The sequence below is a fragment of the Hippoglossus hippoglossus genome, chromosome 13, assembly GCF_009819705.1.
Source record: "Hippoglossus hippoglossus isolate fHipHip1 chromosome 13, fHipHip1.pri, whole genome shotgun sequence".
NCBI lineage: Eukaryota > Metazoa > Chordata > Actinopteri > Pleuronectiformes > Pleuronectidae > Hippoglossus > Hippoglossus hippoglossus.
In genome coordinates this window covers 20,671,614-20,686,330 of record NC_047163.1, presented here as the reverse complement: position 1 = coordinate 20,686,330, position 14,717 = coordinate 20,671,614, and the positions used below count along the sequence as shown (strand labels likewise).

General features: G+C 42.0%; 1 protein-coding gene across 2 annotated transcripts in view; it reads left to right on the top strand.

Annotated features, from left to right (window-relative positions):
• Positions 1-14,717, top strand: part of sorl1 (sortilin-related receptor, L(DLR class) A repeats containing) — a 77,031-nt gene that overhangs the window by 50,987 nt on the left and 11,327 nt on the right. The window contains exons 14-35 of one of the 2 annotated variants that reach the window (XM_034604157.1): positions 1,069-1,255; positions 2,476-2,604; positions 2,862-2,947; positions 3,680-3,852; positions 4,369-4,500; positions 4,976-5,067; positions 5,466-5,712; positions 5,859-5,997; positions 6,166-6,339; positions 6,494-6,607; positions 6,703-6,825; positions 7,147-7,266; positions 7,533-7,658; positions 7,992-8,102; positions 9,171-9,302; positions 10,313-10,444; positions 10,582-10,716; positions 11,879-12,034; positions 12,441-12,608; positions 13,595-13,723; positions 13,980-14,106; positions 14,275-14,444. In XM_034604157.1, the coding sequence (XP_034460048.1) occupies positions 1,069-1,255; positions 2,476-2,604; positions 2,862-2,947; positions 3,680-3,852; positions 4,369-4,500; positions 4,976-5,067; positions 5,466-5,712; positions 5,859-5,997; positions 6,166-6,339; positions 6,494-6,607; positions 6,703-6,825; positions 7,147-7,266; positions 7,533-7,658; positions 7,992-8,102; positions 9,171-9,302; positions 10,313-10,444; positions 10,582-10,716; positions 11,879-12,034; positions 12,441-12,608; positions 13,595-13,723; positions 13,980-14,106; positions 14,275-14,444 (3,102 nt within the window). Of the gene's footprint in view, positions 1-1,068; positions 1,256-2,475; positions 2,605-2,861; positions 2,948-3,679; positions 3,853-4,368; positions 4,501-4,975; positions 5,068-5,465; positions 5,713-5,858; positions 5,998-6,165; positions 6,340-6,493; positions 6,608-6,702; positions 6,826-7,146; positions 7,267-7,532; positions 7,659-7,991; positions 8,103-9,170; positions 9,303-10,312; positions 10,445-10,581; positions 10,717-11,878; positions 12,035-12,437; positions 12,609-13,594; positions 13,724-13,979; positions 14,107-14,274; positions 14,445-14,717 lie in introns of both variants that reach the window. The other variant, XM_034604156.1, reaches the window with a different exon arrangement.

Below are 14,717 nucleotides of genomic sequence, written 5' to 3'. Positions count from 1 at the left end.
TGGGAGATCTTCTCAAAAATAGAGAGAGCAATATCGTTTAACACACAATCACAATTCAGGATTTGAAGAGTAATCTCTCTCTTTAGAATATCCAGACTCAAACCAACCGATGGACCTGGTTGTTTGTAGCTTTAAAAACACCAAATTACATTAGGTTTTGTTATGCTACACACGTCCCAACCTTTGCTTTGAAAAATCTCTGAGTGTGCAGAGCCAAACCACTGCCACACTACTGCTGTCAGGTCCTTTTTTTGGCACCAGCACCTTTATTGAATAGTTTTTTAAGAACATCACACATTAAAGAGACCCTATGACAGAGACGTGATATATTTTGGGCCAATCAGCACAGTGATCTGGTAGGAAATCATTCTGTTGGTTTGTGAATGTAGCGTGGATCCACCTTTTTAATGTAGACCAAGTGTTGATGTCTGAAAAGTAGATTGTGGACTCCTTTAGGATCATCAGACAACTGCAGCTGTTTGAGATTTTTCCAGTTGGTCACACTTGTCACTGCAGTTTGCAGTTGGAGTTTGAATGTGTTTTTGTGATATTCAGCAGCCAAAAATGAAAAGCAAAAGAAAATCTTTACCATGTAGAAATTCATTGTGTGAGAACTTACAAATATTAAGCTTAGCTTAAGTTCAGCTATGAGCTATGACTCCAGTAGCAGCACACACACTTTGACAGAAAAGCCGTATGAAGTAGAGGCTTCTCGCCTGATGGTCAAGTCCCGATCTTCCCGAACTGCTCGACCTGCTGGCACAGGTGGCTGTCTCAGTCAGTGGTTCAAACACTGTGTGAAAGAGAGAGACAGACGAGGGACAGGAGAATACTATATATTACTAATAAGTTGCTACTAGTATGATGGATTATTATTATTGGATTAATACACATATTCTCAGGAGTTTTTTCACAGTTGTTAAATGTATAATTAAGGCTACTATACGTATATGTTTGGAGGAGAAAGAAAATGAAAGCTCCTTGACAAATGGACCACCAGAGATCTTAGCAAGTAACTTAAGTTCCATGTCAACATCAAATATCTGTAGCCTTTCTTCTTTTCTCCAGGTGTTCCGTGTTTAGAGGCCGACTACAAGCGCTGGTCTCCGTCAGACGAGCACGGTAACGAGTGTCTGCTGGGCAGAGAGATAACGTTTAAGAGACGAGCTCCTCACGCTACATGCTTTAACGGAGAAGAGTTCGACCGGCCCGTCTCCATCTCTAACTGCTCGTGCACACGCCAGGACTATGAATGGTTAGGGACTCGCACAAGCACAAAACATGCACATGTGTCACTGAATCCCACTTTCATCAGTTGTTGTTGTGTAGTTTGTTGTTGGATAGCAAAGTGTCGAACCTCTGCATATGTGTTGTTCCCAGTGAATCGGCTGAAAGGAAACAACAAAGGTGCCATGAGACAGCATCTAGAAAAGCTGTTGTAAAAATATATACATAATGAATATTCATAATGAATTGTTAACTGAATCACACTGGTTTATCTCCACCTCATACTTCACGTGTCCCATTGCTGTGAAATCCCAGACTCAGGTGTTTACTATTCATCATGATCATCCTTGAAATGTCTCCACCTGACAAATTCACTGACATTTGTTTTTTAACTCAAACACAGAACTTTTTCATAACTATATGAGTTATAGTGACATATAGCCATATAGCCACAAACCATTCGTTTACGAGTCACAAGTGAAGAGGATTGTTGATACAATATATATAGAGATATGCATTTTCTCATATATACTGTATTAGGCTGCATAAATATGTCTAATTATTATTACATTTATTTACAAGGCCAAGGCCCAACGGTCCTTCAATTCAAGCTAATGCTTTAATCGAATTTCACACACTCATAGATATCAGTCCTCTTAATTTATTTAATCAAGATCCCTGAATTATTCCCTGGGAAAACAGTTAAAATGTCAAAAAAACCTTAAAAATACAAAAATGTAATGGGTTATGACCCAAATTGCATCCTTACAACAAGTTTCGTGGAGATCCTTCCTGTAGTTTTTGTCTAATCCTGTTTACAAACCAAACGACAAACAAACGTGAAAACACAATCTCATTGCCTGAGGTAATAATTGGCAAACAGCTCTTTAAGCCAAGAGGAGGCAAATTCTCTCACAGCACATTATAATGACTTTGCACAAATGATTATAAGAGCTGAAAAAGAAAATCTATATTCATTAGCTCTAATGTGTCTGTGACTTCTTGTCTTATTAGAAGTAGATGGAACTGACTGGCTGATAGCTGACTCTTTCATTTCATTTAAATACTGGCAACACAATACATTACAACCCAAGCCCACTCTGCACATTTTGATTGCTCCCATCACAACTCATCAGGAGTCGGTTTTGAAATGCACATCAGGCGCTGCCAACAATCCGAGGTCAGAAGTTAACTGTGGTTGCTTCTTCTCTTCTTCTCTTCTCATCCTCCTCATTTTCCTCTTTCCAGTGACTACGGCTTCAAGCTGAGTGAAGACCTGTCTCTGCAGGTGTGTGTGCCGGACCCCGAGTTCCTTGGTGACCTCTATGCTCCTCCGGTCCCGTGTCCTGTTGGTACCACCTACCGGCGCAGCAAAGGGTGAGCTCCAGTTATCTGACTTAACACTTGTCGAATATGCAGACTTAATGTCAGCTGAACCATTAACCATTGAACCATTAAAACAACACTGAGGTGAGTTAGAAGGTTAAATCTCATTTTCACCATACCATAGTTATAAGGAAATAAAATTATCTGTTTCTACCGTGTAGATTCCTTTCTACTTGTTTAATGCAAACAAGCGTTCGTTCTCCTTAGATTACTGCTATTAAGTAAGAACATGTTTGTTGCTGCTGCAGCTACAGGAGGGTTCCAGGCGACAGTTGTAATGGAGGAGATGTGGAGTCGAGGCTGGATGGAGAGATGCTGCCTTGTCCTGTCGGAGGTAAAACTGCACTTAATTCGATTTTTTTTTAAAAAATTTAACAGAGCTCTTCGCATGGAATGACACCCTTTGAAGTTTTCTAATACATTTATTGTATTTGAATCATTGAGGCATTCCCTCTCTCTTAAGAAAATGTACAAATAATGAAATCCTTCATTTTTCACTCACATGTTTTCTCTATTTCCTCCTTTTCTTGCACATGGACAGAGTAAAGTCTGATACCAGCTGTTTTAGCGTTTACTGCATTTAAAATTTCTAAAAAATTGCCATTGAATTTAATGTGCTGTTACTTGTCAGCAACAGACTAATTCAGATGGACTTGTACATTACCTTTATCTATCCAGGAATTACAATAACTAAGATAAATCACACTAGTTACAAAGTACAAAAGTAAGTCTATTGTGAGAGAAGATGTCATTTTGATTGAAAACCTCTGGTGGGATGAATGTGAAAGTGAAGATTTTATGGTCTGTGTTCGAGTAAAAGCGAGTCAATAAATTAATCTGAATTTGGATAATTTATAATCTGAAATTCTATATTGTTATTGTATGAACAATTTCTATCACCAAAAAGTATCTCACATCATGGGAAAATGTTGTAAGAGATCATTTAAAATTGATTCAATCGTCCTGGTGTACTGGACAAACTACAACACTTATCAAACATGTTTGTTAATGTGTGTGTGTCTGTGTGTGTCTCTTCTCATCACTCCTGTCTCTTGTGTTCCTGCAGAGAGTAACGAGTTCATCCTGTACGCGGTGAGGAACTCCATCCACCGGTACGACCTGGCCACCGGCACAGACCAGGCCCTGCCTCTGGCCGGACTCAGGGAGGCTGTGGCTCTGGACTTTGACTATGACAAGAACTGTCTTTACTGGGCCGACATCTCACTGGACACCATACAGGTGAGTTTTCAGACATGAGCTTCAGAGAATGTCTTCTCAACTGGATCCCGACTTTCCCCTGAAGTTTGCCTGTCACACATGAACAACGCAGCAAGAGATTCTCCGCTCAGACATATATATACAGAACACAGAAATATATATATTGGGGTTTTATTAGTTTTTTGTTTTTCCATTTCTGCATCTGTTGTGGGTTAGAAGTGTCATCAACACATTACTCAATCGCGGTGAATCATGCGAAGGATCTCCTTCTGTGTTCTTGGCTCATTCGGACATTCTCCAGGGTTTTTACTAGCGGGCTGGCTGGAACTCGTTTATACGAGTTCAGAGACCTGAGGAGAGCTTGTTTATCAAACACAGTTTTGCTCAAATGTCAACCTGTCCAGATGGAATATTCTTTGCTTATGAAATAAACATGACTGTTACAGTTCAGCGTTAATGCGCCATCTCTCATTTTCCGTAACTATACACAAGGTTTCACACGTAGGGTCCTGTTGACTGTCTCTCTTTCTCCCGCAGCGTCTGTGTCTGAACGGCAGTACAGGTCAGGAGGTCGTGGTGAGGAAGGACCTTCAGAACGTAGAGGCCCTGACCTTTGACCCCATCAGCCGACTGCTCTACTGGGTTGATGCTGGAGCGCAGAAGATTGAGGTATGGAGGTGTTGTGTATGTGTTTGTCCATATACAGTAAGCAATCAGCACAGATAACAGATAGGATGGGCAGTACAACAATATCAACAATCATCGCAGTATTATTTTCATCAATAGTATTTTAAGAGAAGTCCAATATATATCCATATGATGTTTATGCATAGTGTAAGCACAGTGAGGAGATATAACACAGAATTGTTCTACCTCAGATCTGGAAAATGTTTTGTTGTTTAACAAGTGTTTGTCATAAAGAAGAGTTTAAACCACAACCTTCACTCAGGAGCAAAAATCTGACTTTAAACTTTAAAGGAAATAATGGTTATCGCAATAATTATCGATAGCGACTGACCAATAACCTGATACAAACGTTCTTCAATGAGATCATTTTGTCCTTCATCCAAAGGTTATGTGAGCTCCAACTCTGAACATGATGAATATATACAATATATACACTTCACTGTTGTTGTGTTTGAAGGTCTCTAACCCTGATGGAGATTTGCGCCACACCCTGCTCAATTCGTCTATCCTGGAACATCCCCGTGCTCTGGTTCTGCTTCCTGGAGAAAGGTTAAAACACACACACACACACACACACACACACACACACACACACACACACACACACACACACACACACACACACACACACACACACACACACAGTTTTTCATTTATTACTGGCTTTATATTCGGTTCAGCAAATTAATTAATTCACTATTCTCTCCTTTCTGCTGTTTCTTATTAAAGGAAGATAAGGTCAAGACGCTTGTATTTGTGAGGAAGGAGTCACTGTACTCTATTAAATCAAATCTTTAATCAACCTTTATTATAATAAAGAAATATATAATGTTTCAAACTTTATCACAAATTTGGAAACATTAACAAACAGGTTAAAGTGTCCATTTAATGCTTTTAGATAAAGTTAAATTACTTCCAGTCAAATTCATCCTGTCAACTTCCCACAGTCTGATGTTCTGGACGGACTGGGGGGACCGAGCCGCCGGTGTTTACCGGAGCTACATGGATGGAACCAATGTGTCGTGCATTGTGTCAGATGGTGTCCGATGGCCCAATGGGATCACAGCTGACGACCACTGGCTCTATTGGACCGAAGCGTACAGCGACCGCATTGAGAGGGCCAACTTCACCGGGGGCCAGCGGAGCGTCCTCATGGAGGGGCTGCCCCACCCGTATGCCATTGCTGTCTTCAAAGTAAGCCAGTATAAACCATTAAACATCTTTTAATCTGCTTACAGTTTTGTATAAGACAAAGTTGGTTTACATCTTACACCAAAAATGTAATGAAACCAGTTTTTTTTAGCTTTAATAATTCTCTCTGTGTTGAATGATCATTTTAGAATGACCTATACTGGGACGACTGGTCCAGAATGGGAATTTTCAAAGCTCCAAAAGCTGGTTCCCAGAGCAATGAGCTGATTGTTGGCAGACTAACTGGAGTCATGGACCTCAAGATCTTCTACAAGGGGAAGAATCGAGGTGAGGAACAAAGCTTAACTGTAAAAATAGGAATAAGTAAAATGTCCAGTTTCAGATACAAATGTATGAACACACACTGTCTTAGTTATGGCTAAGGTTAAAGATCACAATTATCTACTTTAAGAAATGCTGTATTAGTATCCACACTATCTTGAATATGTCCACCAGGTCATAACGCCTGCGCCGACCAGCCCTGCAGCCTGCTCTGTCTGCCTCAGCCCGGCCACAGGCACACCTGTGTCTGCCCAGACGGCACTCCCACTGTGACCATGCCCAACGGTGAGCTGCAGTGCCAGTGTCCCTCCAACTACCAGCTGCAAAACAACACCTGCGTCAAGACTGGTGAGACTAAAGCAAGTGCTGCAGGATCATTGTGATCATGTGCAGTGGGATACTATGTGATCTTGTGTCTGTTGGAAATGAGGCTTTCGTGTCAGAGGGAAAACTGGCTGATGAATTAGTTGTGTGCATTTAATCCTTCTTTTCCTCCAATCAGAGCATAGCTGTTTACCCAACCAGTACCGCTGCTCCAATGGCCGCTGTATCAGCAGCATCTGGAAGTGCGACAGCGACAATGACTGCGGAGACATGAGTGATGAGCAGGAGTGTCGTACGTATCCAACAGCATCACCTTGCTCACAGTGTTGGGGGGGAAAGGGGACCACACATATTTATTTGTCTTTGTTTGTGTCCTTCTACTTTAAGCTACTACAACATGTGACCCATCCAACCAGTTTCGCTGCGTGGCCTCAGGATCCTGCATCCCCCTGGCCTTTAGATGTGACCACGAAGACGACTGTGGAGACAACAGTGATGAGGACCACTGTGGTAAGATACGGTGCTGGCTGGTGTCAATTCTCTGCGCAGCTGTTTATAGCCTCAGCAAATATACACTGGAGGTGCTGACAGACATGTTACAATAATGTTACGTATGTTATGTTAACATGGTGTTTTTTTGTAGATGTTAACAAACAAAAGTGGAAAATATTGGACTCCATGAAATAGCCACATATGAAAAGTAAAATCTTGATTCGGTGAAACAGATGACATCATTTAAAAATATATTTACGGGAGTACTTAAATATTGCAATAAATTCTGCTTACAGACCGTTATGTGGACATTTTTTGTGGTTTGTTAACTTTTCTCAGAGTCTCACCAGTGTGGCCCTGGGGAGTTCACGTGTGCACGAGGAGTTTGTATCCGTGAGGCGTGGAGGTGTGATGGAGACAATGACTGCAGAGACTGGTCAGACGAGGCCAACTGCACAGGTGACTGACACCAGTCTAACACCAGTCAGGAGGTCTAACACCAGTCATGAAAAGAGCCATTTTTATCCACAGCAAAGTCACAGTATTTAAACAAATAGTTTTGCACTTAATGAGGTACACATCCACTGCCTTTAGATCTGCTGGTGCAAATGCTTCACATCACTGCATGATCAAAGAAATACTATTTACATTCTAGACCAAATGTGTGAAACATCGTAGTACTGTTATCACCCTCAACCTTATTATCGCTCTGTGTTTGTCCCTAGTTGGCCACCATACATGTGAGGCCAGTAGCTTCCAGTGTCACACAGGTCACTGTATCCCACAGCGCTGGATGTGTGACGGTGACGACGACTGTCAGGACGACTCAGATGAAGACCCTCGATATTGTGGTGAGTCAGCAACACACACAATTTCACACATACTCAACACAAGGCGTCCTGTCAATGGTAGTACTAGATGTTCACTTAAAATGTGTTATTGTTGTTCTCTATAAAATGTATTCAGAATTTATTGACATTGGCCTGTATTTCTAGAACTATGTAATTTGGGCTATTGGTCCTTAAAGCTATAAAAGCTGCGGTCTGCGTCACCTCGACGCTTAGCTACATTTTTGGGGAGTTGCTTTTCTTGTAGCTGTTTTTGATGTAGCCATCAAAAACAGCTACAAGAAAAGCAATGGTTCTCTGTTAGCGGTAATATTTCATTTAAATTGCGTGTTTCAGATGGAACTCGGTGTAAAGGCTTCCTCTGCTCCAATGACACCTGCCTGCCAGCGACCGCACACTGCAACGGCATCCAGGAGTGTCCAGACGGCGCTGATGAGCACAACTGTGGTGAGAGATTACTTTAGTTTGGAGGGAGAGACATGATAGGTCAAAAATCATACCCCTCCTCTAAGTCTTAATTCAGCCAATTATAAAACCTAAACATAGAAATAATACACATATATTTAGATTCATTCAGTCTGTCTTATACACTCTTTACGGAGACTATTGTCCTGTACAACAACAATAACACGGCACGTACAGTTAACAGCATTTAAAAAGAGTCATCCAGTGATACATCAATAGGTATAAAGCAAACAGAAACTGGTAATAGATAAGTGAGCATACATTTAATCGTGGCAGCTTGGCAAAATGTAAACAAAGTTAATATGGGAGATACACTGCTGTCAGAATACATTGTAATTATAGGGTACATATTCAAATATGTAGCAGTCATTTTTTGTGTTGCACGTATACTGATACAAGAAAAGGTGTCGCGATACCCAGCCATTAAAAACGTTACAATACTATTATAAGTATTGATACTTTATGAATGATGCCCGGGGCACAGCGGCTGCAGAACGGCTGGATGTTGCTGTTGTCAGTTCACACCAGCTGCTGATGAGCCTCGGTTCTGCAGTATAGCTGCTACTGTCAGCGCTGTTTTTACACAGTTTTTATACTGAAGATGACCATAAATGTGTGAGTAAGTGTGTGTGTGTGAGAGAGAGAGAGAGAGAGACTACTGCCCATCACCTAAAGTTCTTTATGTTAACTTTTAATATAACTACAGCCTTTTCTGAGGTTTCTGGTATAACTACAGTATTTCCTTGAATAAAAGTTGTCCCGTGTACTCAAATAAACACCAGTACTATACAGTATGAAGCCATGCATCTTCCGCTGCAGCAAAATATTTCACATTAATGGCTTTCACTCCATGCAGGCGGACCTGCTGCACCACCCCTCACCATAACGCTCCAGGGATGTCTGTGTTGTTGTGAACGCTTCTGAACGCAGAGTCTCCTGCTGCGTTCTTCATGTGTGAAAGTTGTTCATGTGTGAAAAGTGCTTTAGTCAATTGCTGTCGGTGGACCATGAGTCATTTTTGCATTTTGCTTTGTTTCCTCTCACCCACAGACCCCCTGTGTACTCGCTACATGGAGTTTGTATGTAAGAACCGAGCCCAGTGTCTGTTTCAGTCTCTGGTTTGTGATGGGATCAAACACTGTGAAGATGGATCAGATGAGGACGCTGGGTATGCTGGATGTGGTGAGGAACACTCAACGTGTCTGTACTGTAGCCCTCCACTGTAGCACTGTATGATCCTTGGAAAACCCCAGAAAGAACTTTTTCAACAAAGCAGATCCAGACATGAGGGCAACATGATTTCACTTTTCCAGCTTGCTGTAAAATATACAGAATCTGTTTATAGAAAACACAGTTTTTCCATGTTTATTTACTTAAAATAAGGGACAGGATCTAAGTCTGCAGTTCTCAAAAACTCTGCATCTGCAGCGCTTGAACTGATGTTTGCCAAGAGCAGCACTGACACTGCACAGTTAACAAGAGAAGGAGATGTGTTTACACTGGGCTTGTCACACACCTGTGCACCTGAACAGTGACTCGTTAAATCAATGTTGTGCATCAGCAGGGCGTGAAAGTTTAAATCTGTTTACATTTCAACCAGTTATACCAGCTGCTCTGTCTGGAACTTATTGTTTTCTTGGGCCCAAACATGTTTCATCAGTATCAGATCATCTGATCATATTTCGCTCTGATTTCATTCATTTAAACCGACTGGAACCAAAATAAGACATGTGGTTTATAACTTGTTTATGATAAGTGAAGGGAAAAAGTAGACAATATTGTTGATTAAATTAGGATTTTATTTTATTTATATTATGTTTTCGGGTTGTCTGCCCGTAAATTAAAACTTGCTTTCGTACACGCATCCTGTTTTTGCGAACGCGATATTTCCCAGAAAGTCTTGAAGGAATTTCTTCACACAAATATTCACTTTTGGTAGACCTAAGTGAAAATCCAGATCCAGTGAATTTAAACGTGGTTTCATAAGGGGACTGTTGGGCCTTGGCGGAGGTATGCATTCTACTGAGTGACATTCTAGTTGTCAGCTGTGTCATTGTGTATCATTACCTCGCTGTATTCTATCTGTATTTATCTGAGCCCTGTTGTTAGGAAGCTGTTGCACCAATTCTGTCACCTACGGATAATGAAATTGAAAACCAGTCATCTAAATGCGCTTGTGTGTTTCCTGTCAGCCACATCGTCTGAGTTTGGCAAAGTGTGTGACGCCTACACCTTTCAGTGTGCCAACGGAGTGTGTGTGAGCCTGGAGTGGAAGTGCGATGGCATGGACGACTGCGGGGACTACTCTGACGAAGCCAACTGTGGTGAGGGAGGAAGACTTTATGCACAAATATTAATTCAATGGATTACACTGTGTGCATATGATATTTAGTTTTACTAATTAGTCCTAAAATGGAGAGTTGTAGTTGTCTGATGCTAACAGTTGCTCCGTGTGCTGCAGCTGCTCCCACTGAGGTTCCCGGCTGCTCGAGGTATTTCCAGTTCGAGTGTCGAAATGGACGCTGTATTCCCACGTGGTGGAAGTGTGATGGGGAAAACGACTGTGGGGACTGGTCTGACGAGGCCCAGTGTACAGGTAAGCCTGCTTCTTTTTTAATAGCAACCCTTGGTTTGACTCAGTTTTCGATCACTGCTGTAGTTTATTTGAGGACATAGAAGAAGACATGTTCAACCCGGGCCACAGAGTGACGGTCCACTGATTTACCCCACTGACTGCTTAAGAGCGCTGGTTTATTCAAATTTGTATCAATATCGAAAGTATTGCTAATAAGTTGATATATGCAATCCACATTCAGACAGACAGACGAATGTTTGGGCAATCAGTAGGTAGATGTTTGGATGTTAGTGGTGGCTGCCTTGCGCATTCTATGAACTTCTAAATAATAATTTGTATACATACATATATCAGTATTTGTCGTAGTCACTGCGTTTACATGCATTAAAGTATCCCGATTATTATCTGGTTTATGTGTAATGTAAATGTCATATCCCCGTTTCAGTATCCTGGAATAGCCCCTATCCTGGTTTACTACCCTGGATACTGGTGCATGTATACATTTTATTGTTTCTGAATGCTGCTGACTGGTGCTTGTGCTGTTGTTTTGTCCGGCCTCAAGAACGGTTCAACTGTGACACACTTGTGGTAAAAAGATGCTCATATGGACATTTTCTCACTGAATTTCATAATGACGACCCGATTCCACCAGGCACGGCTGCCAAATGTTTATCCACTATGCCCTGGTTCTCTGTGGTGGCAGTAACATCACCACGCCAGCCAAAGTGTTTCATATTTGCTGTTGCTCTCATCTCCCATAAGGATGCGAATTCCACAACGTGATGTTGGCATTTAATAGAGCTTAGCCCACTTTAAGCCATTGCTGCCTCATTTTTAATAGCATCCATACAGGAATCAAAATTGCCGGTAGGCTGTGTTGTTGTGGGTGTGCTTGCTTGCACACACAGTGATAAGTAAGTGGGATACTTGTATTCATCATGTATACAGAGATATGAAGAACCAGATTTTCCCATGTTCCATGTAAATACCACATCCCGAATATGAATAAACCAGGATAAGCCTCATAACCGGGATACCAGTGCACATCTAAACACAGTCAGTCATAACTATATTGGTGTTTTTACTACCCTTACGTTACGTAGCTCTCTCTGTAATAATTTTCTGTTTTGGAAAAAAATAAATAAAAAACACCATCATTTAACTTTAATATCCACCTTTGCAGGCGGTGTTACTCCTCACACTGTGGCCCCTGGTCCCTCTACCTGCGCCCCCAACCGCTTCCACTGTGTCCACTCTGGAGCTTGCATCATCAACACCTGGGTGTGTGACGGCTACGCTGACTGTCCCCATGGCAGCGACGAGCTTGGATGTCCCACAGGTACCAACTCTGCCGATGGGTATCCACTGGTTCCCTCATAATACATGAAGCTCTTTAACGTGAATGACAGAGAGGTGCCAACGAACATCAGCCTCTCCCTCCCACCTGCACCACCACTTCCACTCCCAGGACAGGCTTACTAACATGTTGAAAACATACAATACACATATGTTATTATAATGAACTTCAAAGGATAAAAAAATAAAACAGAAAAGCCCCGTCATTAAGTAAGAAAACGGCAGCAGTTTCTACAGGTCATATTTTTGTGATTTCTTGATAAATGTATTTATTTTTGGAAATTAATTGTAGCAGCTTAGCAATATATCTTAATTAAGCTGAATAAAGACCCATAAACCAATAAGTTGATTAAAACACACTTCTGTACTTTGTCTTTCTCTGAGAGCAGTTAATGGCAGTGTGACGCAGGCTCCAGTGCCCACCCACGCCTCTCCAGCTCCCGGCCGTTGCAGTCGCGGTCAGTTTCTTTGTCGCAGAACCCCGCGCTGCATCCCCGACTGGCAGCGCTGCGATGGACAGCTCCACTGCGAGGACGGCTCTGATGAAGCCCACTGCCGTGAGTCTCACCGGTGGTGGTGTAGAAAATGTTTTTTAAATATAAGGATGCAGGATGGATTCAGATTTATATGTATATACATATTCTGTGAATGTGAGTCTAATTCACACCATTAAATCTCCTGAGAATAATTTTAGATCAGCTTTAGTTTTTTTTTTTGTAGGATAAAAATGACCAAACTATTAATGTTGAATGATAAAAGAAACTTGCAGCTTTGTGCCAACTTGTTTACCTGACATATAAACTGTATATTATGGTCAGGAGTTGGCAAACCCAGTGACATATTTTCCTTTCCTTTTTTGGGGGGAAATTCTACCTAAACAGAATGTTGTGAGCAGAATTAAACAGAATTAGTGCAGCAGAGCAATGACACTAGACACTGGAGTAAATCTACCGCACACACTCTCTGTAGAGACTTTCACAACAGACTAAACATATGATCTGGCTCAGACAACAACATGTCTGAGCTGAAGCAGTTCTGTTAATAGAATGATTAAAATGTTCTCCTGAACTTAGTGCAGCTTTGATCTGAAGCTACTAGAGTGTGGCTACCTGACCTGAGCCCTCAACGGATTTGGACAACAAGTTCGAAATTATATTTGGCTTCAGGTCAGATTCAGTCATTTTGGCTCTACTTAGTTTTTTATGCTGCACATGCCTGAAATCTGTGAAAATATCCGGAACCGATCCGGTTCGGACTGAATGCCTGTCCGGTTCAGGTCAGGCTCGGCTAATATTCTGTCGGGCTTGGTTGGATTCGGCTAGCACAAGTGCTCGTTTTGTATTTAGCTTAAATGTATAACGTCTGTTTGTTTTTCATTAACATAAGCACATTGTGTTTGTCTGTACTCGGGAAGAAAAACAAGTAGTTAAGGAGTCACACACTTTTTCTTGAAACTGTACAGTGTAGTATATCAGATGCAGACAATGCAATAATAAAAATACAATCTTTTCCTCTCTCTGTTTCACCTCCCGTGGCTGTTCAGCCACCCGTGGGCCTCTGTTCTGTGCCAACGGGACTCGCTGTTCTGATGGTGAAGCCTGTGTGCTGGACAGCGAGCTGTGTGACGGCTTCTTGGACTGCTCCGACCACAGCGACGAGGACAACTGCACCTGTAGGTCCCCACTTTTACGGTCACCATGACCAAGTTAATCAAACTTAGCCCCTGGACATGTTAGATGATGCAGATGCTTCATGATAACATACTTAAAAACATCACACATGAACCATTAAAGCTGCTGGTCGTTAATGTGTCAATGTGTCACCATGCATTGTAGTTTAATAGCGGTGCAATGTTGCCATCTACTGGTTGTTAGTGTGCACTTGGGTTGTATGCCACTAAACTCATTTAACTCTCCTCCCACCACCAGTGGACACCCTGGCTTACAAAATCCGGAACCTCCAGTGGGCACCAGACATTTTAGGCGCCATCACTCTGACCTGGTCTCGTCCCAAGAACCTTCCCCTGGATTCCTGCTACTTCCTTATCTACTACAGGTGAATCCCTCTGCTACCAGTCTCCTGATAATGTTGAAGTTCACCTGTTGAATGTTTCTGGAGCTTTCTCCCACTGCCCAGAATACAATGCTGAGCAATGCTCCCGGCACAGTGCCGTGTGTCGCCCCTGCTGCCTTCATGTCTCTCCTCTCTTGTTTCCGTCTCCAGACTTGTGGGCGTGCAGCAGTGGACCATCATGGACACTCACAGTAACAAGACCAGCTACAAACTGACTGTGCTGAAGCCAGACACCACCTACCACGTGAAGGTGCTCACTCAGTGTCTCAGCAAGCTGCACAAGACCAACGAGGTGATCCCAGTCAGGACGCCAGAAGGAGGTGAGGATCACGTGACCGATGTACAGGAGGCTGGTTTACTGTCAGTGACCTCAGTATTTTCACTTAACCTCTATGAAATCATATCTGAAATCGTACTGGTCGATATCATAACCTTTTAGCTAAAACCAGGACATTGCTGTCACTTTTCACCTTATTTCAATAAAGTAAACACATAAAAGTACAGAAGAAGTCACAGCTCTAGCACAGGATGTGGAGTTACATTTCAAATGAAGATTATAAACAAAATAGACTAAATATTTTTTACAGCCTTTG